The sequence below is a fragment of the Dermatophagoides pteronyssinus genome, unplaced genomic scaffold, assembly GCF_027571235.1.
Source record: "Dermatophagoides pteronyssinus isolate colony J.1.1.1.1 unplaced genomic scaffold, Derpt_VIB-CSIC_2022.12 sq0004, whole genome shotgun sequence".
NCBI lineage: Eukaryota > Metazoa > Arthropoda > Arachnida > Sarcoptiformes > Pyroglyphidae > Dermatophagoides > Dermatophagoides pteronyssinus.
In genome coordinates, this window is record NW_027461528.1 from 2,018,805 (window position 1) to 2,046,746 (window position 27,942).

General features: G+C 27.4%; 10 protein-coding genes across 17 annotated transcripts; 6 read left to right on the forward strand and 4 right to left on the reverse strand.

Moving 5' to 3' along the window:
* Positions 1–20: 20 nt before the first annotated feature.
* LOC113798716 (uncharacterized) lies at positions 21–1,534 on the reverse strand. 2 transcript variants are annotated; one of them, XM_027349289.2, is made up of 3 exons: positions 1,225–1,534; positions 671–761; positions 21–609 (listed from the first exon to the last, which is right to left on the reverse strand). In XM_027349289.2, the coding sequence occupies exons 1-3, from the start codon at positions 1,475–1,477 to the stop codon at positions 366–368; spliced, it is 588 nt and encodes a 195-aa protein (XP_027205090.1). In that variant the 5' UTR covers positions 1,478–1,534; the 3' UTR covers positions 21–365. The 2 variants fall into 2 exon arrangements, with proteins under 2 accessions (XP_027205090.1, XP_075675882.1); XM_075819767.1 differs by having other exon boundaries at positions 671–831; positions 1,217–1,533.
* A 417-nt stretch (positions 1,535–1,951) lies between these two features.
* LOC113798715 (putative ethanolamine kinase A) lies at positions 1,952–3,631 on the forward strand. The gene is made up of 4 exons (XM_027349286.2): positions 1,952–2,160; positions 2,221–2,684; positions 2,753–3,264; positions 3,348–3,631. Exons 1-4 carry the CDS (start codon positions 2,045–2,047, stop codon positions 3,444–3,446), a joined length of 1,191 nt encoding a protein of 396 aa, XP_027205087.2. The 5' UTR covers positions 1,952–2,044; the 3' UTR covers positions 3,447–3,631.
* Positions 3,632–4,041: 410 nt separating this feature from the next.
* LOC113798714 (propionyl-CoA carboxylase beta chain, mitochondrial-like) lies at positions 4,042–6,296 on the forward strand. The gene is made up of 5 exons (XM_027349285.2): positions 4,042–4,439; positions 4,498–4,611; positions 4,675–4,800; positions 4,861–5,397; positions 5,444–6,296. Exons 1-5 carry the CDS (start codon positions 4,230–4,232, stop codon positions 6,095–6,097), a joined length of 1,641 nt encoding a protein of 546 aa, XP_027205086.2. The 5' UTR covers positions 4,042–4,229; the 3' UTR covers positions 6,098–6,296.
* LOC113798712 (transducin beta-like protein 3) lies at positions 6,269–8,967 on the forward strand. Its single transcript, XM_027349279.2, has 2 exons — positions 6,269–8,309; positions 8,372–8,967. Exons 1-2 carry the CDS (start codon positions 6,269–6,271, stop codon positions 8,893–8,895), a joined length of 2,565 nt encoding a protein of 854 aa, XP_027205080.2. The 3' UTR covers positions 8,896–8,967.
* Pop5 (POP5 ribonuclease P/MRP subunit) lies at positions 8,320–10,013 on the reverse strand. Its single transcript, XM_027349292.2, has one exon. The coding sequence runs from the start codon at positions 9,421–9,423 to the stop codon at positions 8,932–8,934; it is 492 nt and encodes a 163-aa protein (XP_027205093.2). The 5' UTR covers positions 9,424–10,013; the 3' UTR covers positions 8,320–8,931.
* On the forward strand, positions 9,567–14,195 carry LOC113798713 (uncharacterized). Of its 6 annotated transcripts, none has more exons than XM_075819763.1 (4): positions 9,654–9,670; positions 10,656–10,681; positions 11,056–12,712; positions 12,797–14,195. In XM_075819763.1, exons 3-4 carry the CDS (start codon positions 11,172–11,174, stop codon positions 13,413–13,415), a joined length of 2,160 nt encoding a protein of 719 aa, XP_075675878.1. In that variant the 5' UTR covers positions 9,654–9,670; positions 10,656–10,681; positions 11,056–11,171; the 3' UTR covers positions 13,416–14,195. The 6 variants fall into 6 exon arrangements, with proteins under 6 accessions (XP_075675880.1, XP_075675878.1, XP_027205083.2 ...); XM_027349281.2 differs by lacking the exon at positions 9,654–9,670 and adding an exon at positions 10,303–10,441; XM_075819764.1 differs by lacking the exon at positions 9,654–9,670 and adding an exon at positions 10,303–10,441 and having other exon boundaries at positions 10,656–10,677.
* Positions 14,196–14,206: 11 nt separating this feature from the next.
* On the reverse strand, positions 14,207–15,300 carry LOC113798644 (uncharacterized). 2 transcript variants are annotated; one of them, XM_027349209.2, is made up of 3 exons: positions 15,202–15,300; positions 14,811–15,109; positions 14,207–14,746 (listed from the first exon to the last, which is right to left on the reverse strand). In XM_027349209.2, the coding sequence occupies exons 2-3, from the start codon at positions 15,085–15,087 to the stop codon at positions 14,328–14,330; spliced, it is 696 nt and encodes a 231-aa protein (XP_027205010.2). In that variant the 5' UTR covers positions 15,088–15,109; positions 15,202–15,300; the 3' UTR covers positions 14,207–14,327. The 2 variants fall into 2 exon arrangements, with proteins under 2 accessions (XP_027205010.2, XP_075675881.1); XM_075819766.1 differs by lacking the exon at positions 15,202–15,300 and having other exon boundaries at positions 14,811–15,191.
* Positions 15,301–15,548: 248 nt separating this feature from the next.
* Positions 15,549–16,250, reverse strand: LOC113798696 (uncharacterized). Its single transcript, XM_027349262.2, has 2 exons — positions 15,929–16,250; positions 15,549–15,840 (listed from the first exon to the last, which is right to left on the reverse strand). Exons 1-2 carry the CDS (start codon positions 16,036–16,038, stop codon positions 15,549–15,551), a joined length of 402 nt encoding a protein of 133 aa, XP_027205063.2. The 5' UTR covers positions 16,039–16,250.
* A 7,669-nt stretch (positions 16,251–23,919) lies between these two features.
* On the forward strand, positions 23,920–25,578 carry LOC113798645 (glutamate receptor ionotropic, delta-1-like). Its single transcript, XM_075819485.1, has 6 exons — positions 23,920–24,008; positions 24,086–24,295; positions 24,357–24,893; positions 24,959–25,278; positions 25,364–25,535; positions 25,573–25,578. Exons 1-6 carry the CDS (start codon positions 23,961–23,963, stop codon positions 25,576–25,578), a joined length of 1,293 nt encoding a protein of 430 aa, XP_075675600.1. The 5' UTR covers positions 23,920–23,960.
* Positions 25,579–25,820: 242 nt separating this feature from the next.
* LOC113798646 (glutamate receptor ionotropic, NMDA 2C-like) lies at positions 25,821–27,941 on the forward strand. Its single transcript, XM_027349211.2, has 5 exons — positions 25,821–25,952; positions 26,044–26,223; positions 26,307–26,858; positions 26,943–27,229; positions 27,306–27,941. Exons 1-5 carry the CDS (start codon positions 25,902–25,904, stop codon positions 27,556–27,558), a joined length of 1,323 nt encoding a protein of 440 aa, XP_027205012.2. The 5' UTR covers positions 25,821–25,901; the 3' UTR covers positions 27,559–27,941.
* The last annotated feature ends 1 nt before the right edge of the window (position 27,942 follows it).

Genomic DNA, 27,942 nt, shown 5'->3' on the forward strand with positions numbered 1-27,942 from the left:
TTTTTACACACAAAAAAAAATTCAAGATTTTTTTGTTTGTTTAATTGTTTATCACAGCAATCATTAATGATTTTTAATTAGAAAAAAAAACATTGCAATGAAAAAAAACAGGTTCATATAAAATTCAAAATAAATGAACGAAGCATTTCGAAATATTTTTTTTTTTTCATTATTTGGATCATTTTGGATTGGATTGCAGCAACAGCAACAACAGCAACAGCAGAAGAAGGATTTTCATATACGTTTTTTTCCCAAAAATAACTAAATCAATGATGATAAACATTTGTCCATCGGTTGAAACAATGATTAATCAATATTCTCAAGGATTGATGTTTTTTTTTGTTTAAGATTTTTTTTTTTTTAAATTATAAATTATTAACAATTTCTGCTATTGGTATAATAAAACTAGTATAATTTAATGGTTTATTCCATTTGGGTGTTTGATCTATAATCGTACCACATTTATCTGAATCTTCAGTATAATCATTACAAATAAAATTGACAAGATCATTTCCATAACCATCGATTAAATGTTCAACTTCATCATGTGTTTGTAAACAATTTTCATCAATCACATTCAATATGGAACGTTTGAATAAGAAATAATTGCTAAAAAAAGGAGATATTTGAAAAAAAAATCATATCAACAAAATCAATAAATTTTACTTACCAACATAGCAATGGTATTCGTAAATTTTTTTCCGGATAATATCGTACACCATGTAATGATCGTGTAAAGGTATTAATAATTTTTGACAATTCTATCATTAAAGGATTAGCACAATTTCCAATCGAAATGTAAGCTGGTTTACGTTCACTGAGAAAAAAGTGCTGGAGTTTAAACTCCAATCATGAGGTTTATTTTCAAAATTGGAGTTTAAACTCCATGACAGGATTGTAAACTCCAAAATTGCCTACACTGAGAAGAAATTATTGGAGTTTAAACTTCATTAATAAGCTACAGTCGTCCCTCGTATAACGCGGGAATTGTCGTTCTGCGTAGTATATCGAAACCGCGTTATACGAGGGACGACTGTACAATCAGGAGTTTAAACTCCAAAATAGATCCCATAACTGGAGTTTAGACTCCAAAACTCAGCGAATTGACGAGTTTTGGAGTTTATTCTGGAGTTTAAACTCCAGCACTTTTTTCTCAGTGTTTACGAGTACAATATCCTTTATTTGTACGGCTAATACTGAATATTAATATGAATACCGTATTACGTGAATCGGATTGAAGACAATTTTGTGCAAAATTTCTAACACATTTTTCCAAACGTTTCATTTGTCGACAACGTTCATTCATTGTATCTAAATCGATAGGAAATCGTTGTTTTGGATCACCAATTATAGTCATTTCTAACATACAATGATCGACTGCCTTTCGATCACAATTGTTTGATTGTTGATTTGAATCTTGAATCAATATGGATATCGATATTATCGACATTACAATGATAAAAATGATGTTGGCCATGATTATTTCAAATGAAATTAAAAAATAATGGTCATTTACTACCCTTTTTATAACATTTCCTTTTTTTTCTTCATATTTTTTTTATCAGTGCATTTATCTCATAAAATACAAAAAAAAACCAGAAAAATTATTATCATTATCACCAAAGTTATTTACCCTTATTTGAAAATACATAATTTATGAATATTTAAAATGCGATAAAAATTTCAAGATTGAAAAAAAAACAAAAATATATGATCATTCAAATCAATCGCTAGCAATTGCATCGTATTTTCTTAAGTTTTTGTCCAAAAATCACGTTCTGTTAGAAAATATCATGTGATAACAACGATGATAACTTTATTTTTATTTTTATAAAAATATCTGTCTTGGGCGCGTTTTTAAAATGTGAAAATGAATTGATTTTTGGTTGATTGATTGATTGATTGATTAAAATAATCAATCAAAATAATCAAACAAAAAATTTATGGAAAAGAAAAAAAAGATACACTTTAAATAAGTATACACAGATTCGATTTAGGTTGTTGTTGTTGTTGTTTATTGCAAATAAAAAAATTGGATTTTAAAATGATTGAATCCGATGAAATCCTTGAAAAACTTATTGAATTATTTCAAAAATTCAATACAACCAATGTTTGGTCAAAAATAAAAGATAAAACAGATTTTCAAGCTGAATATCTTGGGTAATTATTCTATGGATATTTGATTCGATCATCAATTATTGATTTTAATTTTATATAAAGAGGAGGTAATATTTGTGAAGTTATATGTTGTCGATTGAATCCATCGAACAAATCATTAGAAAATGGTTCCCCAATTGTTCAGTATGATGAACTTGTAGTAAAAATTTTACCAGAAAATATTTTCATTAAATATGATCCATTAGAAACATCAGTAATCAATACCATTATCTGTTCCAGTGGTATTGCACCACAATTATTCTATACTGATCATCAACATAAAGTATATGAACTAATTAATGGTCGTGCATATAATTATAATGATGATTGCGATGAAAAACAAGTAAAAAAATTGGCAAAAACATTGGCCAAATTTCATTCGCTTAATGTACCAATTTCTAATGATTCACAACAACGTTGGTCAATGACCATGGAAAATATTGAATTAATGCCATTCTATGATGTATTCCGTGATAAATCCTATTTACCTTTGATCGAAAAAGATGAACAATTACGGCAAGAATATTGTATGATTCAAAAAAAATTACTATGATTACAAATGTTAATTATTTTTCTCCCCCCACAATTTTGTTAGATGAATTTGCCAAAAATATCGATATTATCAAATTGAATAAGGATATTTTTCGATTATGTTATCGTATTTGTGATCAAACAAAAACAATTGTATTTTCCCATAATGATTTTAATCGTAATAATCGTATCATCAATAATGATCAAATTGTTCTAATTGATTTTGATTATTCTACATATTATCATCGTGGTAATGATATTGGTAGATATTTTTCCAATTATAAACATCATGATAATATGTTTGGTGCTGAAGGTTTTCCAAACGATGAAGAAATGAATATTTTTCTTGATGAATATCGTCGTGAATTTGTAAGAAATGTTTTTAAATTTAATAATTCTAATGATGATTATATTGATGAAATACTTAATGATGATGATCATTATCATCATTATTCATTACAACAATTACGAGCCGAATCAAAAGCATTTACATTGCTTGCATATATTATTGATACTTATTTTGGATTATGGCAATTTACACTTGATCCTAATGGTTCACGTGGTAAATATTTTCTGGTAATTAATTAATTAATTTTTGTTTTTTTCGTTTTAACTAATTTATTTTATTTTATTTCATATTTGGAATGTGATTACAAAAGAATGTAGCTAAAACACGAGGTATGGAATTAAAATGTTTGATTCAACGGTTCATCAACGATAATGATCATATGCAATTCGCTCATCTAACATGCGACTAATAATTTAAGCGTGAAAAGAAAGAAAAACAAACGAAAAAAAACCAATATTGCAATCGAATTTTATCTGTATTTTCGAAATGAATTCAATTCATTTTTTTTGTTGTTGTCACCTTGATCATGAATTTTTGTTTTAGCTTGAAGCTTTTATTTTAGCAATAAATTTAATTATTTTTTTCCAATTTTAATTTCAGATAAATTAATTGATTTCAATGACAGTTTTGAAAAAAAACAAATAATCTTAACGATTCAAATCTTCGATCTTAATCTTGATCATTTATAGAAAAATAATTCTTTCTAGAAAAATATTGATTTGAAAATCAAATGAATTTTTTTTTTTTAATTTTGATAAATTTGAATGTCATTTCGATGTGTAATAATATCGAAAGATGGCGTTATCGAATGATTCGAATTTTTTTTTTTTTTTTTTTGAAGCAATATAACAAGACAAGACAAGAAAACCAGTATATCAACACATTTTATCATCAAAATAAATAAAAACATGGCAAAGATTAAATGAAAAAAAAAAAATTATTAGACATTAAACAAGTTCCAGTTTTCTTTCCTTATCATCGTCAATATTAATGATGATGATGATGATGATGTTGATAATATCGTTATGTTCAAGGATATCTGAAAACTCAAAACTGAATTTTATTCATACATACAAACAAAAAACCTTTTCAACCTGGCTATTGATTAATTTATTGACTTGTTGTTGTTGTTCAAAGTCCATTATTAATTGTTTACCTGGAATTTGAACTAAATAATTGTTATTAATCAAATATGGTATCAATACTTTTACGACAATTATGTTCGAATAGTAAAAATACATTGAAATTATCATCATCACAATGGATATATAGATCATTTTCATCCGCATCCGCATCAACATCTTCATCTTTATCAGCTAAGATCAAGAATCGTATCGATGAAAAACGTCAACAATCATTATTGGGTGGTGGACTAAAACGTATTGAACAACAACATAAAAAGGTTATATTTTGCGATTTTACAACAACAAAAAAAATTGATTTTTGAATATTTTTTTCAGGGCAAATTAACGGCACGTGAACGAATCGATCTATTATTAGATACAAATACATTTGTTGAATTGGATATGTTTATGGAACATACTTGTACGGATTTTGATATGGATAAACAAAAGGTTATTACGATTTTTGTCCATTATAACATTTAATTATTGAAATTTTTTTCAATATTATAACAGTATACTGGCGATAGTGTTATAACTGGACATGGTAAAATTTTCGGTAAAGAAGTTTATGTTTTTAGTCAGGATTTTACCGTATTTGGTGGAAGTCTTTCCAGTGTACATGCAAAGAAAATTTGTAAAGTAATTAATTTAATTGATAAAAAAAATTTCATAATTTAATTATTAATGATGATAATCAAGATTATGGATGCTGCATTATCGGTTGGTGTACCGGTTATCGGACTAAATGATTCGGGTGGTGCACGTATCCAAGAAGGTGTTGAATCATTGGCCGGTTATGCCGATATATTTTATCGTAATGTACATTCATCAGGTGTTATACCACAGATATCGGTTATTATGGGACCTTGTGCTGGTGGTGCTGTTTATTCGCCAGCAATGACCGATTTTATATTTATGGTTAAAGATACATCATACTTATTTATTACCGGTCCAGATGTAGTGAAATCTGTTACCAATGAAGATGTTACACAAGAAGAACTTGGTGGTGCTGCAACACATACATCTGTATCCGGTGTTGCACATCGTGCCTTCCCGAATGATATCGATATGTTATTACAGCTACGAAATTTCTATAGCTTTTTACCACTTTCTAATCAACACAAATCACCTATTCGTGAATGTGATGATCCATGGAATCGTTTGGTATATAGTTTGGATTCAATTATACCACCAGAATCGACAACACCATACAATATGACCGATGTTATCATGGAGGTTGGTATAAATTATTTTTGGATTTCTATTAACAGAAATTTTCTAGATAATCGATGAACGTGATTTTTTCGAAATAATGCCCGATTTTGCTAAAAATATTGTCATCGGTTTTGCACGAATGAATGGTGAAACTGTTGGTATTGTTGGTAATAATCCTAAATATGTTGCCGGTTGTTTGGATATAAATTCATCGATAAAAGGTGCACGTTTCGTACGATTCTGTGATGCATTCAACATTCCATTGTTGACATTTGTTGATGTACCGGGTTTCCTACCGGGTACATCACAAGAATATGGTGGTATTATACGACACGGTGCAAAACTATTATATGCATTTGCTGAAGCTACTGTACCGAAGATTACAATTATCACACGTAAAGCATATGGTGGTGCATATGATGTAATGAGTTCGAAACATCTAAAAGCTGATGCTAATTATGCATGGCCAACGGCTGAAGTTGCTGTGATGGGCGCTAAAGGAGCCGTATCAATCCTGTATCGTGGTAAAGAAAATACTAAACAATATGAAGATGAATATATCGAAAAATTTGGTAATCCATTCCCGGCTGCTACTCGTGGTTTTATCGATGATATTATTGAACCGCATACCACACGAATGCGTATCTGTCGCGATCTGAATTTATTACGAAACAAAAAATCAATGTTACCACAAAGAAAACATGGAAATATTCCGCTTTAAAATTTAAAAAAAAAGTATGCAACAGGTTTTGAGACTGGTTGAAATAGCAGTCCACCACATGAAAAGGTTCAAATAGTCGTCAATGAATTCACGTGTGTTTTAAATCAAAAAAATATTTGTTTATTTGTTATTATTTAAATATCGTTTGTTTATTCGGATCAATTGTGTAAAATGAAGAATAAAAAGTTGTTAAAAGAAATTTTTACTGTTGAAAAACGTTTTAATGATATATTTAATGGTGATCGAATCGATATCGGTCAAGATGGTCGAATTCTCATTGCACCATGTGTCGAATGTTTGAATTTTATTGATCTAAAATCTGGACAAAAAATATATGAATTAAATTCTAATAATGAACGAAAATCACAATTCACAATGGATAATAATGATGATGGTAAAGCTGAATACATCGTAACGTTTGCCTATAATTCATCGGATCAAAATCTAGTAATCGCTTATTCAAGTGGTCTTTTACGACATTATTCATTGGACATTAACATCACCAATGATAATGAAAATGATAAAATCGAAATCAATCATAGTTTACAACGTACATGGAAATCAATGCATATTGGGTCGATTGCTTCGATACGATTCGATCAAACTGGTACACTAATAGCGACCGGAGGATCTGATGGAACAATTAAACTATGGAATTTAATACAAAAATATTGTACACATAATTTTAAGAATCATATTCGTGGTGTTATACAAACAATAACGTTTGCACCTAAATTTACAACCAATTCATATCAAATATTTGCATCAGGTGATGATTATGGTATACATGTTTGGAATCTTATCGATTCGAAACATTTGTGCGTATTGGAAGGACATGAAAGTAAGGTAACGGAAATTCTTTTTACCGCCGATCATCAATATTTTATTTCGAGTAGTCGTGATAAATTAGTTATAATATGGAATTGGCGTACAATGCAAAAATATCGAACAATGGCCGTTTATGAAGCAATTGAAACAATGATTTTAGTTTCGCGAAAAAAATTTACTGAAATTTTGAAACATTCAAATCAAACTGATGATGATGAACAAGTTTTGGTAGTTGCCGGTAATAGTGGCCTATTAAAAATATGGGATTGGCAAAATGGTCATCAATTGTTTGCACAACAGCAAAGTTTATTGGCCATTCATCAAACTGAAGATAAAGATACCTTATCATCGTCATCATCACAACAATATACACTAATTAATCAACTTGTTTATGATTCGGATAGTGAACAGCAACAAATTGTAGCCGTTTCTTATGATAAAGATATTGTTTTTCATGATGTTTCGACATTAAAACCAACTCGACAATTAGTCGGTACAAATGATGAAGTATTAGATGTAAAATTTATTGGTCAATCCAATCGACATATAGCTGTTGCAACAAACAGTCCAAAAATTAAAGTATTCGATCTTGAAACATCAAGTTGTTCATTTTTAATCGGTCATAATGATATTGTTTTAACATTGGCTGTTTTTGCTTGTGATCGTCATCTAATGATTAGTTCATCTAAAGATAATTCGATTCGTGTATGGAAATTTGATCCAAATGATTGTCATCGTGCTTGTTGTGTGTATCGAGGAACTGGCCATACGCATTCGATTACATCATTATCAACATCAATATTGGCTGGAAATTTATTCTTTCTAAGCGGGAGCGAAGATACAACATTAAAATTTTGGAAACTTCCATCCACTATTCAATCCGATTCCGAAAATATCGATGATAATAAATCTATAGAAAATCTACGATCAAAATATACACAAAGTTGTCATGAAAAAACAATCAATTCAATTGATATTGCACCAAATGATCAATTAGTAGCGACTGGATCACAAGATCGAACAGCAAAATTATGGTCATTACCAAATCTAAAATTGTTATCGGTTTTTCGTGGCCATCGAAAAGGAATATGGTCGGTAAGATTTTCTCCGGTCGATCAAATTCTAGCAACAGGATCGGCTGATTCAACAATTAAAATCTGGTCAATTGGTAGTGAACAACAAACATGTTTACGAACATTTCAAGGACATGAATCATCTGTATTGAAATTAACATTTATTGATGATGGAATACAGCTATTATCAAGTTCATCGGATGGTAATCTTAAAATATGGTCATTACAATCAAATGATTGTATTGCAACATTCGATGCACATGAAGGAAAAGTATGGGCTATGGATGTAACTGATGATGAAAATACAATAGGTTTGTATGGTGAAATTTTTTAAAAATACAAATTTTAATTTTTTTCAATTTTTGGTTTAAAGTTACTGGTGGTGATGATTCAACTATTGCCATATGGATAGATCGTACGGAAGAAACAAAAGAAAAAGAACAAATACGTACGGAAGAATCTGTACAAAATGAACAAACATTACAGAATTTATTACAGAAAAAAAATTGGACAAAAGCATTAAAAATGGCAATACGTTTTGGACATCCATTACGTTGTTTAATAATATTGAAAGAAATGTTATTAGAATGTTCAAAAACAGAAATTCTAATCGAAAATTTAGTACGATTACGTCGTGATCAATTATTAACATTATTTGATTATTCAATACATTGGAATACAAATAGTAAACATTGGATTCTTGCACAATGTGTAATACGTGCATGTTTTGAACAAATATCACCCGAAGAGATGGAAAAAATGCCAGAATTTCAAATGAAAATTACAAAATTATTACCATATTGTGAAAGACATTTATCACGAATACAACGACTAAGACAAATGGTTACATTTGTTGATTTTGTTTTTGAACAAATGAAACTTCCCGATAATCAATAATAATCATTGTTTTTTAGTTTTTTTTTATAAAATAAATCAATTTTGACGTTCAATTAAACTGTCGACAATCGATTCATAGCCTTTTTCAATTTCTTGTACTTGTTGCTGTTGATTATGTTTACGTTCAGCCAACATTTGTTTATAATTATGAATCATTCGACCATGATAACCTTGTAATGATCGTAATGTACCACGTATTGTTCCAGAAATTTTTAATATTGTAAAACGAATCGAATAATTTTTAATTGTTTGTATTAATGGTAATGATGTTATAAGAAATTTATATGATTCACGTTTGACAGCAAAAACACCAGTACGGGTAGTTAAATCAAATTTTTTTACATGAAAATTGAACAATATTGATGCAAGACCATAATCACCATAGAGTTTTTGTACCATATCACGAACTGAATGTATGAGATCACCTTCATGAATTATTGGACGTGGACGTTGTTGTTGTTGTATTGTATCATCGATACCGATGAAATCGATACGAAATAAAATGTATCGTCGTTTTACTGGAGGCATTTTTTTAGATTTCAAAATTTTACATTTGAAAAATTAAATCAAAATTTTTTTGAACATGTGCAAACAATTTATTTTTCCGGGAATTTTTTCTTGCTTGTGCGAAATGAAAATTTCTGAGAATTTTGTTTCCAGGAAATTTTTTTTTGTCATTTACATGCTTTATTCTTTCAATGATATTTTATGATTTGGCAATAAAATCATTAAAGCTTGAATGCTATGGATCCAATCATTATGTTAGGATTTTAAAGTAAGTGGAAAATATTTTTAAAATTGTCAAAATTTGCCACAAGTATCCACGTTCGTAAAGTGCTGATCAAAAACACACACACACTCGTAATGACATGATGATTGCTAGGGCCATGACATGATGTGCTCTTTAAATTCAGCATGTTTTTTTTTTTTTTTGGTTTTCATCCGCGGCAATAATTATATGGACATCATTATTCATTTGTTCATTCCAAACCATTGTATATTGATTCAATTGATTTTAAAATTTATCTCATTGGAAATCTATTCGTTTCAAATATATTGTCCATATGTTGTTTCAATCAAATTGTTTTTTTTTTCTCTCATTAGAATTGTCTATTTAAAATCAAAAAAAAAAAAAACAAATATTCGTTTTAAACATGCGCACTTTGATGATTAGTGTCGACGTGACTCTTGAAACCTTAAAAAAAAAAATAAATAATACAAAATCATCGACACACCCACTCGAACAACATACAAGATGCATGAAGAAAAAGAGCTAATTGTATACAGACAGACAGAGATATAGTTAAAGTGAGGAAATAAGTAGTGGCATTACGGTAGTTGGTAAAAAAATGGGAAAAACAGCCCTGACAAAAAAAAACATAATAATAAATGGAGAAATGAATGAAGAGAGAGAGAAAGAAAGACCTGGGCATTTTTTTTTCTCCTTTTTTTCATCCATCCATCCATTTAAACAATATTCGATTTTGTTCCACCAACACCACCACCACCACCAACAATATAGTGTGGTGGTTGTGCGTTTCATTTCGTAAAAAAAAAATTTACTTTTCATCATCATCATCATCATTATCCTCACTATCATTGTTTTTTTTTTTTTGTTGTTTCTTTTCCCAACAATTAAGGGGTTCCAGAATTTCAATTTTTCATTTTGGATAAAGATGATGATGATTTTATCTATTTAGATTATCCCACAACAATTGTTGTTATTGCCATTATCGTTTTTTTTTTTTTTGTTATTCTAGATTGACGGTGTGGCCGGAAAAGGTGGGTGCGTGAATTATACTTTTTTTTTTTGATACTTTGTTTGGTGGGGGTGGGTGTGTGGGTGTTTTGGTATTGCTTTTGAACGTATATAGTTGTTATCAATGATGGTTAGTGAGATTCCTACCGGTTCTCTAAAACTCGAAATGAACGGATTTTCCTTTTCTTTTCAAATACCCTATATTTTATTTCTCTCGCTCGCTCGCTCTCTCTCTATCTCTGGTTTGTGGTATAGTCAAGACAAAGATGTTCTAATGTAGAATCTAAAGCAATTATTGATTGTTTTTTAATATAAAATATTCTCTGATTAATAAACATACTGATCAATCTTTGACTTTTTGAATAAAAATGTAATAAATCTTTAATGTTGTTTAATCTTAGATAGCAAAAGAAGAAAAATCGATTCAAAAAATTTTGTTGGGGATAAAAAAAAAGAAATTCTTGAGAATCTTTATCGACCAACGTAAAAACAACAACAACATAAATAGGCCACAAAAATGATGGCATCACCACAAACAACACCATTGGCATTTAATCCACAGCCAACAACATCAATTTGTGGTTCATCATCATCATCATCATCATCATTATGTAATGGTAACAAAATAAATGCCACAATATTATCAACAGGCCAATCACAACAATTTTCAAATATTAAAAAATGTACAATTAATGATGATATTGTTGATATTAATAGTAGTACAAAGAATTGTCAAAGTCTTTCATCACCGATGACAATATCATCATCATCATCATCTTCATCATCGTCTATGATTCATCTAACTAAATTTGATAATGATCATAATAATATGAATGATGGAATAAAATTCACTACCTCTTCTTCATCGCCATCATCATTATCATCATCATCATCATCATCATTACCGAAATCAACATCAATTTTAGTTGCTGTTACAATTACAAATAATGATAATAATAATAATAATAATAAGAATCCAATCATAATGAATGGTAATAATGCTGTTATTATTTCGGATTCAAAATCGATTCAAATTAGCAATGAAAATATTGTTAAAAATGATAAACAATCATCATCTATTTTTCATTCATTACCAGCACAGCCACAGCCGCAATCAATTATAACAATTATTGATGAAAATTCAAACATTTCAATCAAATCATCATCGTCGTCATCATCATCATCGATAGAAAATAGTCCAAAACGTAAACGTCGTCGTGGTGAAGAACAACGTCTTATGGATGATTTACAAAAAATTGATAGCTCTTTAGCAGCTAAAGTTACTCGTATGATTGAATCCGAACAACAACAACAACAACAAAATGGATCGATTGAAAATTCTGATAAGATAAAAAATGAAGATGATTCTCAAACAGCAAAGAATTGTGATCAACAACAAAAATCAACAGCAAATGATGCCAAATCATCGTCATCGGGTGATTGTCCGGCATTACATTTACGTCCAAGACGTAATATACGGCCTAATCCATTTACAACAGCTGTTTATCTATCATCATCTGGCTCATCATCGCCAATATTTTTGAGTCCAATAAAATGTACGGCTAATAATAATCAAAGTCCATCAAAAAATTATCTAAAAACACAAAATCTATTAATAGATACAACAAAACAGTTGAATAAATTTTTGAGTAATTCACCTATAAAACAAGAATTATCAACAAATGATAGTGATGATATAAAACTATCAAAAAATATATTGATTGATAAGGAAAATGATTCAAATGTTGATGGTAAAAAATCATCAATTTCAAGGCGAAAGAAAATTTTGTCGATTGATCGATATGTTCGCCGTGATCTAGATGTTTCCGTATTTGCAACATTAATTACACCGGCACAATTGAAAATTTCACAAAAATATCCATATAATTATGTATCATTGAAAATATTGGAACAGAAATCGATACGTTTTGTTGAATTAATTGATTCAAAAACCAAACGACAATTTACATGTCCAATTCTTGAATTGATCACTATCGATATTCCTGATCGTTTTGATATCGATTATATGAATGGTGTTTTTGATGAACCTGAAGTTAGGTAAGTATACATATTCAAATCATATTAATATTTTAAATGCAAACCAATGAAAAAAAACTAATCAATTATTTTTGTTCATTACAGTTCGGTATCCAATACTAAATTAACAGTCTTTTTAGTTGGTTCATATGCATTGAAATCCAAATCATTAATCAACAGTGACAGTAATAAATTATCATCTTCATCATCGACAAACAATGGTTGTAATGATAATAATGAGAATGAAAAAATTATAAACATATTAAGATTTCGTACAAGTCGTGAAAAATTACCATCACCAATTACTAGAAATCTAAAAAAACGTAAATTTATTCATGGAAATCGAACACCTGAATATCCATTTACAATTATTGTTGATTCATCCGATGATTTAATGGAAAATTTTATAATGAAAAATGAACAAATGAAAACTGATAACAATGATGATGATGATGATGATGATGAAGTGATTGCATTGGATGATCCATTTATTGATCTTTATAATAATAATCATCAATATGATGATAATAATAATGATGATGATGATGATGATTGGTTACCAATGGTATCATATTCTGAACGATGGCAACCACCAAAAGATCCACGTGAATTGAATCGTTCATTATATATAATACAGCCATGTATACCAAAATTTGAATCATCATCACGAACGGTAAAAATGTCAACATCATCATCGGTAAATGCATCCACAATAATGGCTTAATCCATTTATTTTTCTTATAATTCAAAATTTCATCTTTAAAAAAAATCTGCTTAGAATAACACAACTTTTCTGTACAGAAAAAAATTAGCAAAACTAATCGGAATTTTTTTTTTAACTGAAAAAACTAAACACTATTATGTATAGCAGTAAAAAAAAATTTGTTAGTAGATCTCATCATCATCATCATCATATTCACATTTGAATTTGTTTGTTTTTTTTTTTGTAATCCTAAATTCTCTTACTTCTTTTTCTCCTTTCCTGAATGTCTAATTGTTTGTTCCAAAAGAAAATTATCATATAATAATTATTGATAATCCAAAAAAAAACATTTATAAATCAATTTTCAAAAAAAAAAAATTTTCTTCTATTTTTATTTTTTTCTTCAGCAAAAAAAAAACAAAACAAAACAAATATTATCAAATTGTTCACACAAAATCAATAAATTGAATCTAATCTTTTCTCTGTTGAATGATAATCATATCGCGTACAAATACCAGACGTTCAATATTCTTTATCATTTTATTCGATTGATTCAAATGTTCAATAAACCAATCAACCAACACACACATTTGATTACGCAAAAAAAGCAAGACAACAAAAAAAATTTGATGAAATTCTGTGAATTCTAAATCATTTTCTATGTGATTTTTATTTTGTTCGTTTGTTTTAATTATTATTTTTTTCTTTTGCTTTTAAACAAAACAAAACAAAATTCTCATCAATAATGATAATTATTTTTCTAAATTGTATGAATGTACAATAATAATAATTGAAAACTAATTTTGATTTGTAATTTTTTCATTGTTTGGTGAGAATAATATTGATCGATAGATGGTGCAAGTTTGTTGTAAGTTTTTTTTTCAAATTTGCCTTTTCGATGCACATCCTATTGATTCGATTTAAATCAATCAATCATTGATTGATGGACAGTTGTTGTCGTCGTCGAAAATAATACCATCGCCACCACCAATAAACAAAATGAATGGCCATCGTAAAAATAGCCAAAAACATTGATGATAACCAACCGATTATCAATAATAATACATAACAATCAAAACTAATCTTTTCATCATAATTTGGTGGTTCACATATACGATGATTTTTACGATGATTTGAATTCCACCACCAAAAATATTTCCATGGAAAATGCATACTATTTGATGACCAAATCCAATCTAAATAACCATCAATACGTAAACATAATTGTATTGAAAAAATCATCAATACAAGAAATGTTGCCATCATTATGCAAAGCATACGTTCAACACCACCGGTAGGTAAACATCGTGACCATTGTTGATAAATATTCCAAAATATTTGTATACGATTCTCTATTTTTATATTCAATGGAATGAAATAATGAAAATTAATCGTTTGGGGAATTGCAAAAATTACCTCTTGGAGCTGTATCATATGTATAGAATTCCAATTCTTCATCATCATCATCATCATCACATTCACTTTCTTTATGATAATCATAATTATCATCTTCAAAAATTTGATGTGCTGATCGACTTCGTTGTCGTAATACTTTATTGATTTGTTGTTTTTGTGCAAAATAATCTGGATCGTTATCATGATCATCTATTAAACCTTGTTCTTCATCATCATCATCACCACCATCATCACCGTCATCATTATCATCAGATTCGTATGATGAATAATCGGCCATGTTTAGAATTTAGAGTTCACCACTGTAATGATAATAAAATAAAGATTTTTATTGTCAAAACGACACTGAACTAAGAAAATAAAATTTTTGTTGTCAACAATTAATTTTTCTCACCATTTCCATGGATTCCTTTTTTTCTAAGATGATTGAATATCGATTAATCGAATGTTTTTTGTTTTGTTTTATCGATTTGAGAAAATTCTTAACGCTATACTAAAATTGATTGATTGATTGATTTTTTTTACCTGTCCTAAAAAAAAACATTGTAAAATCAATTCGAATGAATTCTTGATCTTGATCCGACTCGGTAGATGGCAACGCTAGATTCGATAAAATGTTATTTACAACCCGAATTCTTTTCGACACACACACACACACAAAGAATTTCATAAAAGAATTTCAAAGAATTTTTTAAAAACATCTTTTTATTTCAACAAATTTTATTAATTAGAAAAAAATAATCAAATTTTTGTTGTTGATGAACGATGATGATTGATTGATAGATGAAATTGTATTGACATTATTGATGTTATTGTTAATAATATCATTGATATTATCAAACATAATGGTAATAAAATATAGGTATTCCAATCGACAATCATAAATTCATTTTCATCTATAGATGTCATTTGAATCGATTGATTATTATTATTATTTATCGATGATAATTGATCCAAACGTTTGGATATTGGTAATGATAATAGAATTATTGTTATAAACAATGCAATCATACAGGATATTGGACCAATATAACTAATGAAAATTATTATTATTATTATTTTTTAATTATTAGAAAACGTTTTTTTTAAAAATCAAATTAAAAAAAATCCAATTTTATTACCTGGCCGGAACACGAAGACGAGATGAAATCAAACAAAATATGATTGCTATTGCCCATAATAATAACAATGTAAACAATCCAATTCCAAGACCAAGAATAAGTTGAGCCATTTCTTTTCTTTGTTTTTCTTTTCTATTTTTGGATCGTTTACATTGAGATTTTCATCATCTTGATACTGTTATTGTTATTATTATTTGCAGATTTTGTGTTTTATCCGTGTATTAGTTGATGATTTTCATCAAAAAACAACATATAATTCCACACACACACACACACACATCTATCAATTTTTTTTCTAATTCAGATTGCCCTATGATCACAATTTAATAACAAACATTCAAAAGAAGAAAATAAAATGAAAACAAATTGTTACTATGGTAACCATTGTTTTTTTCTTGTTTTTTTTCCTTGTTTGGTTTTTTATATTTTATGTTTTCATTCCAAAATTTGAAATGGATAGTTAGAATTTGAAAAACCATAATCAATCGATCGATCATTATGGTGTATCATAAGCAAGAATTTTTCCCATTTTCAAATTTAAACACCAACAAAGTTGTTTATTAATGAGAAATGATCCATTTCAATGATGAATGGATCATCTTTTTTTGTTGTTGTTGTTGAAACGATTATGAAATGATGCAATCGAAATAATAAAAAAAAACATTCAAAGTTTTTTTTCATCTATTTCTTCTATAATTCCTTCAGGCTTTCGTGACTTTTTTTTCTGAAAACTTTATTTCATTTCCCAAATCGATTTCTTAAAATAAGATTTTTTCGTGTATTTTTTATTCCGAAAGAAATTCTTTTAAAATTTCATGGCCATTTAAACATTGCTCAATAATGATGATGCATGATGTCGATTGAGTTGAATGAAAAAGGAAAAAAATTTTCTTTTCATTTTTACAGAATTTGAAACGAATTTGAAATTTAAATTTTCATCATCATCATCATCAAGATGACACACAATTGTGTGGACTATTGTAGAAAATAAACTAAACCGCTATGATCAATGTAAAATGTATGACAATCGGTTTTTGTTCAAAAGAATTCATTCAAGGAGAAAGAATGATGGTTCAATGATTTTTTTTTACTGGAATTTTGTTCATTTCCATTTTTTTTTCTCATTCACAATTTTGAAATAATATTCTACTATGTTTATATATAGGATGTTTTCAAGAATCATGTGAACCTGAAATTCTATATATAGAATTTGGAAAAACAAAAACAAAAACAAAACATTGATACATTGATACATTATTGAATGACCAAATGGCAAAAAATAATACTTAATTATTAATAACTTTCTCGTGTAAATAAGATATACATTTTCAAGATTAAATTTGATCATCAATTTTTTTGTTTCTGTTTTGTTACTAATATAAAAGAAACTTCTTAGTTTGGGGATAACTTATTATTTGGATTTGTATTTATCATTGATTCGAATCAAAAAAAAAGATGAACTAGAAGAAAAAAACGAAATAAATCACCTGTGATTGAATGTTGTTCTTGTTGTTGTTTATTATGGCCATTCCATTTTTTTTCGCTTGATAAACAATGAAATTCTGTTATTCAATATTATATGTTTGTAATCGATTAATAATTTATCTGTATTATAATAATAATTAATAATATTTGATGGATTGATTCGAGTTTTATATTGAAATAATCATTATTAATTAATCGATCGTACAAGTAGAAACAAATAAGTCTATGTTTTTCAGTGTGGGGAAATCAAATCCATTTTCATTTTTTTTTTCTGGATTGCATTTTTGTTATCATATAAATTATTCGTTATCTGTAGTTTTTATTATTAAAAGTTTTATTTCGGAAAACTTTCTTAAAATGTTTGGTTCTCTCTCCCTCTATTTACAATCATTTTTTTTCATTTCTATTAATTATATCGCTAGATAATTTACTAGACATTCATTCTGAACTGAATTGTGATTGTCACGAATGGATTTGGATGAATGAAAAAATAAATTCAAATAGACTAGACTAGAATGAAATTTTGGTTTTGTACCTTTGAAGATTCTTGTCTGACAAACTTGTTTCTTGTAATTTGCTTGGGAAAAAAAATTACAGAAATTTTCTTAAAAAATTCATTCATTATGTGGGTCACGATTTACGAAAGAATATGGTTAAAGCATCTTTTATTTTCGGGTATAAATTTCGAAGAAAAATTACACATATTTTTCTGCCGTTTTTGGATCCAAGTAATACTGTGATAATAATCGCTATTTAACAGTTGTCCATTATATCTAATTTTTTTTCCTTATAAATTTTTTTTTCTTTCACAAATGATGATGATCACTGATGATCAAACGACTGATAACGGGAAAAATTTCCAGTTACAAGAATAAAAAAAGACAGAATTTGATGATGATGATGATAACATCTTAAGCCGATTAACGAACGAAACAAGAAGAAGAAAAAAGAAGAAATTTTTTCCCTCAAGATTCAATACTGATGCTATGGATGATGTTGATGTCATTACTCAAATAATCTTTTCATCGTCTTTTCTATACGTACATTGTCTACACATATAATTCTTTAAATAAGAATTTTTTTTCTTCTCCCCGCCAAAAAAACGACACAATAGATATGGTGACTTGTTTTTTTTTCATTTTCTTTTGCTTCATGATGCCATTTCATCATTCAGTCAAAAAAAAATTTGAAATTGATTCTGAATGGGAAAAGAATTTTCTGATATCTTCGATGCTTTTTTTTCATCAATTTTTTTTTTCTCTTCCAAATGGATCACAAATGGTGATGATGATTCTGTCAAAAAAAAAAATGGAAGGGGGGAAATTTCAATGATCAACATTGATGATAAATGATCAACGACAGCTTCAGCATTGAAAAAATTCATTCATTCATTCATTTTCTCTCGAACAATAAAAATTTTATCTACAAAAAAAAAAAAAAAAAAAAAAAAAAAAAAATCCAGGCTTTATCGTTGATCATTTTCTCAGGAAAAAAAATGGTTCTGTATTTCATCAAATGCTGGCCAACCAAAGAACCAGAAATGATGAACATTGTATATGAGGATTCATTGGAAATGTAATCAAAAGAAGAAGATGAAACAAAATTGAACAAAAAAACTAATTTTAAAACAAATAAATAATGATGATGATCAAAAAAAGCATTCTTGAAACAAACAAACAAAAGTGATAATCATTTCCTTTTTGTTTTTGTCTTCATTTTCATCAGAAAAAGGGAGAGAGAGAGAAAACGTCAAAATGTCTTGGCCATAGTATCTAATATCGCTCTGTCAACAGCTTACAACAAAATGAATTTTTTTCCTTTAGTTTTGTTTTATTTTGGTCGTTGTTGCCTGAAATGTATCCAAAATAACAATAATGATAGGTTTCTTCTTATTTGATTGAACAGAAATCGATATCGTTTGTCGTCGTCGTCGTTGTTGTTTTTCATTATTGAACATTTTACATCATTGACGATTAAATGATGCGAATAATTTTTCATCAATGATTTGAACAACAATATGATTTTCACAATGAAAAATCTTCAACATCAAAAATAGAACAGAATTGATACGTCTTCTTGATGTCATTTTGTTTTGTTTTTTTGATTCTTTTTTGGAAAACCTACAAAGAAAAAATTGAACGTGATAAAGAGGGATAAATCAGAATATATTTTTTTTTTTTGCTCATGTTGATCGTGATTTTTTTTCGAATCAAGTGAATGACGAAAACAAATGGGTTATGATTTATTTTTTCCCGTTCAATCATTCGATTGAGTTCAATATCGTGATTGATTTTTTTTTTCGGTTATTTTGTTTGTTATCCAGTATACGAACCATGTGAAACTTTAAACAACATCGATCGGGTATTGAAATCATTTTCTACGACCATCCTACAACCTTCAAATGATTTTTCTGTTTTCAGATCTTGGAAATTCTTCATTTCTTTTTTGACAACATTTTCTGGATCGAAAGTTGAATTATTTTCTTGAAAAAAAAATTCATTTTAAAATAATCTTCATTCACAATGATGATGATGATGAAAAATTTATAAGAATTTTTTCCGGAATTTTTTTCGAACATTAAAACCGGAAGAACTACTAATGTTAAGAAGAGACATCGAGCGAGAAAAAAAACAATCCACAAAAAAACAACATTAATAATAATGATGTTTCATTCAAAAACAAAAAAAAACGGAAATATTCTTTGAAATTAATTTGAAATTGGAAAATTTTGAAAAAATTTCTTTTCATTAAATTCAAGTAGCGGAAAAAGCTGGAACAGAATATAAAAAGTTTTCTTTGTTCTGTTCATTGCTACTTGACTTGTTTTTCAACAACAACAAAAAAAAAAAATCAAGAGAGACATCATTGAAAGGGTGAAAATACTTGAATCAGATGCTTAATAAGATGTGTGTGTGTGTGGAAGTAAATGAACAAGAATCGATACATCTTTTTTTTTGTGTCTGATAACATGATGAAACAAAACAAAACAAAAAACATAATTCATAAAGAAATTCGAATTGCAAATTTGTTTTTGTCTTTTTGTTTTCAAGTTTCTCAATGGAAATTAACATTCTCAATTCAACAATACATATAGAGGGAAAAAATGAATATTCTTTGGTCACAGATGTGTATGACTATAGAATTCATGAAAAAAAATATATACATCAAAATTTCATTTTTTTTCTGTTTTGTTTTGTTTTATCATCATCATGATGATATCGAATATTTCTGTATCCAAATATGTTTTGTTTTGCCTAGATAAATGCGGAAAAAAAAAGAAAAAATTCTTTCGTTTAAATCTATTGTTTTAATAATGAGAAATATCATTTTGGCTATCTTGACACACAAAAACACACAATGTTTTATATATAATTTATTGTTGATAGATTTTTCAAATCTTACCCAATATTTCTTTGTCTTTTGTCCAAACATGTACCAGTGACCAGTTGCCATTATAAAATATGTTTTTTTCCTAAACATTTATTCCATTGAATGAACGAATGAATGAAAAAATAAAAATAAAAATAGAAATGAAATGTACATTTCGATAGATTTTCTACACCCACTTTCATATAGTGAAAGTGAAAAAAGAACCAAAACAACAAAACGTATTTATTTTTGTTTTTGTTTCTTGGAATCACTATAAGCATCCCAATAAGTGAATAGATTTATTCTTGTTTCTTTTCACCAATTTTCAATAATGTTTGTGATTGTGTGGCAGATGTTCAATATGTACACACTCACACAAATACACTCAAAAAAATGAAGAAAAATTCTCGTTAAATCATGACGATTGAATAAAAGGGAAAAAAATTAACAGAAATCCTGAATTGAAATATTTATAAATTTTCAATTGAAATTTGAAAGGAAAAAACTTGAAAATTACAAATTATACCAAAAAAACATAGGACACATTGTATTTTAAATATCGATATAATAATTGATTATAAGGAATTTTTTTTTTGTTATTTCTTTCTCAGAATAAGTTAAAATCATCACCATACATTAGTGATATTATGATTTTCTTTTTTTTTCTCATCAAGTGTAAAATCTTATCATCAATCAAAACGGAAAGACATTATTTTTTTCAAATGGTTCAATAACCTTGACGATATTCGACAAACAAAATATTAAAATTCTAGTCTCGAAACAACCACAAATAAATTCCTGAAATCAAGATTGTTTTTTTTATTGCCCAAGAAAGAAAAAAAAAGTTTATTTCATTTTCAGAATTTTCATTTTTTTTTGCATATAAATCAATTAATCACAATTTATTCACAGACTGAATTTATTGATCAGCAAATCGATTGATTTGTTCAAATAGATTCAAATCAATTTGTTTGACAAATGTGAATGAAGGGCACAAAAATAAAAATCCATTCAAATTTATAACTGGTAATCATAAATTAGGTCAGCAGATTTTGGTTATTTTTCTGTTGTTGTTATTGAATGTTTTTTTTTATTATTACCATTTTATCACCACAAATGAATTGACATTCATAGGATCGATAACGAATTCAACATAAAATTTGATTGATTCAAATATTACAAGCAAAAAACAACATTTTGTTATAGTCATGATGAATAAATTAAATTTACAACATGAATATCTTCGAATTGGTATCAATATTGTATGTATATTTGAAATGATTTTCAATTTGTTTTAATCATTATTTGGTTTGTTTGTTTGTTTTTTTTTTGAAATAGTATCCACCATTTACAATTTATCATTATGATAATGATCGTTATGATGGAATTGAATATTATTTAATTAATGTATTTGAAAAATATTTCAATTTTACTGCTCAATTTATTCATTATGATGGTCATTATGGTCATAAGAATTCAAATGGATCATCATGGACTGGTTTGGTTGGTGGTCTATTGAATAATGTAATTTTTGTTTGTTTGTTTGTTTATTTATTTAGTAAACGGATAGATTTCTTTACAATAAAATGTTTTTTTCCCTCTCCCCGTTAGAATATTGATATGGCTATTGGTGGTGTTGCATTGGAATATGAACGACAAATGGTAATCGGCTATCTTTATCCACATTGTATTGATCGTTTTACATTTGCAACAAGTAAACCATATAGTGGACAATATATTGAACAATTTTTACATCCATTCCAATCGATTATATGGATCGGTTTGATTGTTGTGTTTATATTATTCTTTTTATTCGATCAAATGGATCAATATTTCAATCGAAAACAATCATTATCATCATCCGAAACAATAACATGGTTTGCTTTGCGAACAATTTTACGACAATCATCGGCATGCAAAACTAAAATTCGTCCAGCAAAATATTTGATTATTAGTTCCTGGTTAATACCTGCATTCATATTGACAATATCATATTCAAGTATTATTCAATCAGAATTAACCGTACCGATTGTTCATAGAATCAATACAATTGAACAATTAATTGATGCTTGTCATTCAAAACAGATTATGATGTATAGTACAACAAAAGATTTTAATTATTTTCGGGTAAGTTTTGTTGTTGTTGTTGTTGTTTTGTTTCAACAGAAATCATTCATCAAATAAAATTCTTCATTTGTTTGTTTGTTTGTTTTTTTTTGCAGCGATGGAAATCATTGAAAAACTGTGTAAAAACATTGATTGAACAACGACAAAAAGGTGTAGAAATATTATTGAATCATTCGATACAAGAATCTGATCAATTTGTTGGAATTTTTATTGCAAGACATCGTGCACGTTTTGAATTATTTATAAATGGTATGGATGCATTCTATTTACCACCAATTAGTACTGAATCAACAATTTTACCATTATTATTTGCTATTTCAACTTGTCGATCATTATTTTATTATCATCGACAATTTAATCAAATGTATGTACTTGTAATTGACATTGATGATTTTGTAACAATTTTTCAAAAATAAAAATAAAAATATTTTTTTATATTCATGTTATAAATATAGAATATTAAGGTTGAACGCTGCAGGCATTATTCAATATTGGTCAGATCGTGTATCGATTGAAGCAAAAATTCGTTCCTATCGAAAATTAATCAATAATTTTATGATCAATGATAATGATTATGTTGAGGATTATGGTTACAATCAAAAATTATTTTCTAATCCATCAAAAATAATTAAAATGAATGAAAAATTTCCAACAAAAATTCAACATTTAAAAAATTTATTACAAATTTATTCAATATTAATATTGATTACAATCATTATATTAGCAATTGAAATATTGATAACATTTAATTTTGATCGAAAACAAATGAATCGATTTACTAGAAAAATAACAATAAAAATAATAAATAATATCTAAATGAAATGAATTGTATCACTATCCGAAAAAATAATGTAATTTTCTTTGAAAATAAGATATTTTTTTTCAATTTGTAATTATCATTTGTTACGTCATTTGAATAATAATTATGATAATGAACAAAATAGAGATTCGATCGATTTAATTTCAAATTGTTATCATCGATAATGAATTTCGATTGACTTACTATATGACATTGCATAAAGGTGAATGTGTAGAAAAGAAACTGTGAAAAATGCGTCTTAATCTACAACAGAAAACATTGAATGTTGGTGTTAATGATGTAAGAAAGAGTTTTCACTTTCATTTCTTTTTGATTGTGAAAAATTTTTTAAATATTTTTTCTTCGGTTTCATTTAGTATCCACCATTTATTCTATTATATGGTAATGAATTATGTCGACAACAACAACAACATCAAAAATGTCGACCGGATGGAATCGAAAGCAGATTGTTAGAAATATTTGAATTTTATTTTAATTTTACATCCAATCTGAAACCATATGCTGGACGATATGGACGTTTGGCTAATGGTTCCTGGAATGGTATCGTACATGGCCTATTGAAGGGTGTAAGTTTTTTTACTTTGTTATTGATTTATTAACGAATTTTCGATTTTTAATGAACAAAAGGATATTGATTTAGGTTTAGGTGGTGTAACACTTCGAAATGATCGAGTACATGTGGTAAATTATTTGCATCCACATTGGGATGATCGTTTTAGTTTTGCAACAACACCTATCAAAAGTGAACATAATATTGAACAATTTTTACATCCATTTTCGTTCAATGTTTGGTTGGCATTATTATTATCGTTCATAATGTTTTATCTTTTCGATCGATTAATGTCAATGACAATAACAAGAAGAAATCGTTATCATTGTCATCATAAACATTGTGTTTGGATTGCATTACGTTTATTATTTCGACAACCATATCAATGGAAGATTGGTATGAAAAAAGTGGCCACATTCCAATCACAACGAATAATTATAGGAATATGGTTGTTAATAACAGTGGTATTAACATCCATTTATTCTGGTTGTATACAATCAGAATTAACAGTACCGGATTCAAATGCTATCGATAGTATCGATAAATTAGTTGATGCATGTGAATCCAAACGTATAACGTTGATTAGTACGGAAAAAGATTTTTCTTTTTTTCGCGTAAGCATTTTTATTGTATAACAATATGAAATTTTTCAACAAAAAATGTTTTCGAATTAAACTAGAGATTTGTTAGAAAAGAAACAACATCTTTAGAAAATTGTTTTGAAGAAATTTTGATGCAAAAAATTGGCATCGAAATATTGGTAGAAAAAACGATGCAATCAAATACTGATGAAAATGGTAAATATCGATCACAACGACAACAACAAAAAATTATCGGTACATTTGTATCACGGGAACGTGCACGTTTTCTTCAACATTGTTTCGGTACAGAATCATTATATCTACCACCAATAAAATATGAATCAACATTTTTTCCATTATGGATTGCCATACCGACAAGTCCGAAAACATTTTATTATCAATCGGAATTTAATAAAGTGTAAGCAAAAAAAAAAATACCAACCAACTTGCCAACACCATTAACCCATCATTCATTCATTCGATTTATTTATTTCTGTTTTTAGTGTTTCCAAAATGATAACATCGGGAATAATAAAATATTGGGGTAAACATATATTAATGAATGTAAAATTAATATATTATCAACATAAATCATTGAAAATTACTGAACAATTTGATAATGATAATTCTAATGATATGATTATATTGAAAATGACAATGCATCATATGCATATTGTATTCATAATTTTTATTGTTTGTCTAATAATTTCAGCCATAATTTTTATATCCGAAATATTTATTTACGAAATGAACAAAATGAAAAAATTCATTTGTTTTGCATATTATCTAAATACCAATAAACAAAAAAACAAAAATAATGATCAAACTTAAACACACAACATAACAAGTGAGAGAACAAAAAAAAAATTTTTTTTATTGATTACGAAATAAATGATGAAATGAAAAGAACGAAAAGAAAAACAAAAAAATTCTTCATTTTGTTAAAATCGATCTCACAGATCAAACAACATACACTTGCATTCTTGAATAAATATTTGGATATTGTATGTGCGTGGAAAAAAAATTACAATTTGTAGTGTAATGCAGCGATTGAATCTAGCGAATCATACATTTCGTGTTGGTGTATTTCAAGTGGGTGTACTGTTTTTTTTTCTTTTAACAAATTTTTCTTTTACATTTGTTTTTTCAATTTTTCATTATCAAACATCATCATCATCAACAGTATCCACCTTATATTCGATTGAATGAACATGGACAAGTTGTAGCTGGAATTGAAGGTCATTTGTTAAAAATATTAGAAAATTATTTCAATTTTACATCAATTTTGATACGTTTTGAAAATTATGGTCATAAAAATCATAATGGAACATGGACCGGAATGATTGGTGAAATTTTTGCTAATGTAAATTCTATTCATTTTTTATTTTTGTTGTTGGAAAATGAAAAAAAAATCAATTTCATTTTTCTCCCATTCTCTCACAATAGAGAATGGACATTAGCTTTTCATCGACAGCAATGATTTATGAACGATATGTTGATATTGATTTTCTATATCCACATTGGTTTGATCGTTATACATATGCTACATTACCACCGGATGAATTATCTGTTAATAATTTTGATATTTTTATTCGTCCATTTGGAATGAAAGTTTGGTTTTGTATTGGTTTAACTTTTTTGTTATTCACAATATTTGAACGAATAAAATATCTAATGGCTATTACAGCCAATTTAAATCGATTTAGCAATATAAAATCATCTGCTAATCATCATTTAGTACATATTGGTATTCATTTATTATTCAATCAATCATATCCAAATATAAATCGAATGAATTTAGCAAAAAAATTAATATTCATTATATGGGCATTATGTACAGTTGTTTTGACAAATTATTATTGTAGTTATCTTTTTTCAATGATTTCTGTACCACCAAATATGGCAATTGATACGATGGATAAATTAGTTGATGCTTGTCAATCACATCAAATCAATATTTTCGGTCCCGATCATACATTTATTAGCGATTCATTTGGGGTCAGTGTTTTTTTTTTTTTTTTTTTGGTTTCAGATCAATAAATCAATATTTTTATCTGTTTTTTTTCTCTCAATTATCTATAGAAATCTGATGATCCATTAATGAAAACAATGTGGAAATGTTTACAATTAGTGGACAAAATTGAAAATTATCTACCAATACCAATGGCAATGAAAAATCGTAAAAATAATCATAAACAATTAGCAATGATTAGTTCGGTATCAAGATTAATTTATGCACAAATTGTACTTGGAACACGTTCATTATATTTACCACCATTAGATAAAGATGCATCATATTTTTATCAATTAATGATAGCATTACCGATTAGTCAAACATTACGACCATATCGTCATGAATTTCGTATGATGTAAGTTTTCTTTTTTTTAGTAACAAAAGGTGAATATGATTAAATTTGTTTTTGCACACATTTTTTTAAAAAAAAGTATTGAATATCTTCGCGGATCTGGTTTGTATCGATATTGGTGGGAACAAGAAATACAATATGCACAATTATTAAATCGAAATGAAAAAATTCATTATGATAAAACTGTTTTTGATGGTGATTTTTCCATATTACAGATTAATCATTTGGAAAATGTTTTCCTTATCTATATTGCCGGTATTAGTATTGGTTTATGTAGTATTATCATTGAAATATTTATCCAAAAACGACAACAATCCAATTCCGTTCAGTAATGATAATGAAATTGATTTCCGGCTATCATAAATGTATGCCATCATTATTGATAATTAAATTACTAAATGTATTTAGTGCATAAGATGAAAATATTAATAAATTAAAATTGATCGATCAATTTAATGTTTAATAACAAATAGTAAAAACAATTGTCAAACAAGTGCAAATAGAATTCATTTTGAATATACAAAAGTACCTAGAAAAAAAAGCTGTTGATCGATTCATTTAATTTTCGTTATACAATATGAATGTTTAATGAGAAAAATAATTATAATTATAATATTAATAACATTTGTAAAAAAATATTGAATGAATCCACACAATTCAATTTGAATGATGAGATAAAATTCATATTTCAAATTGAATAATTTATAATCATTTGA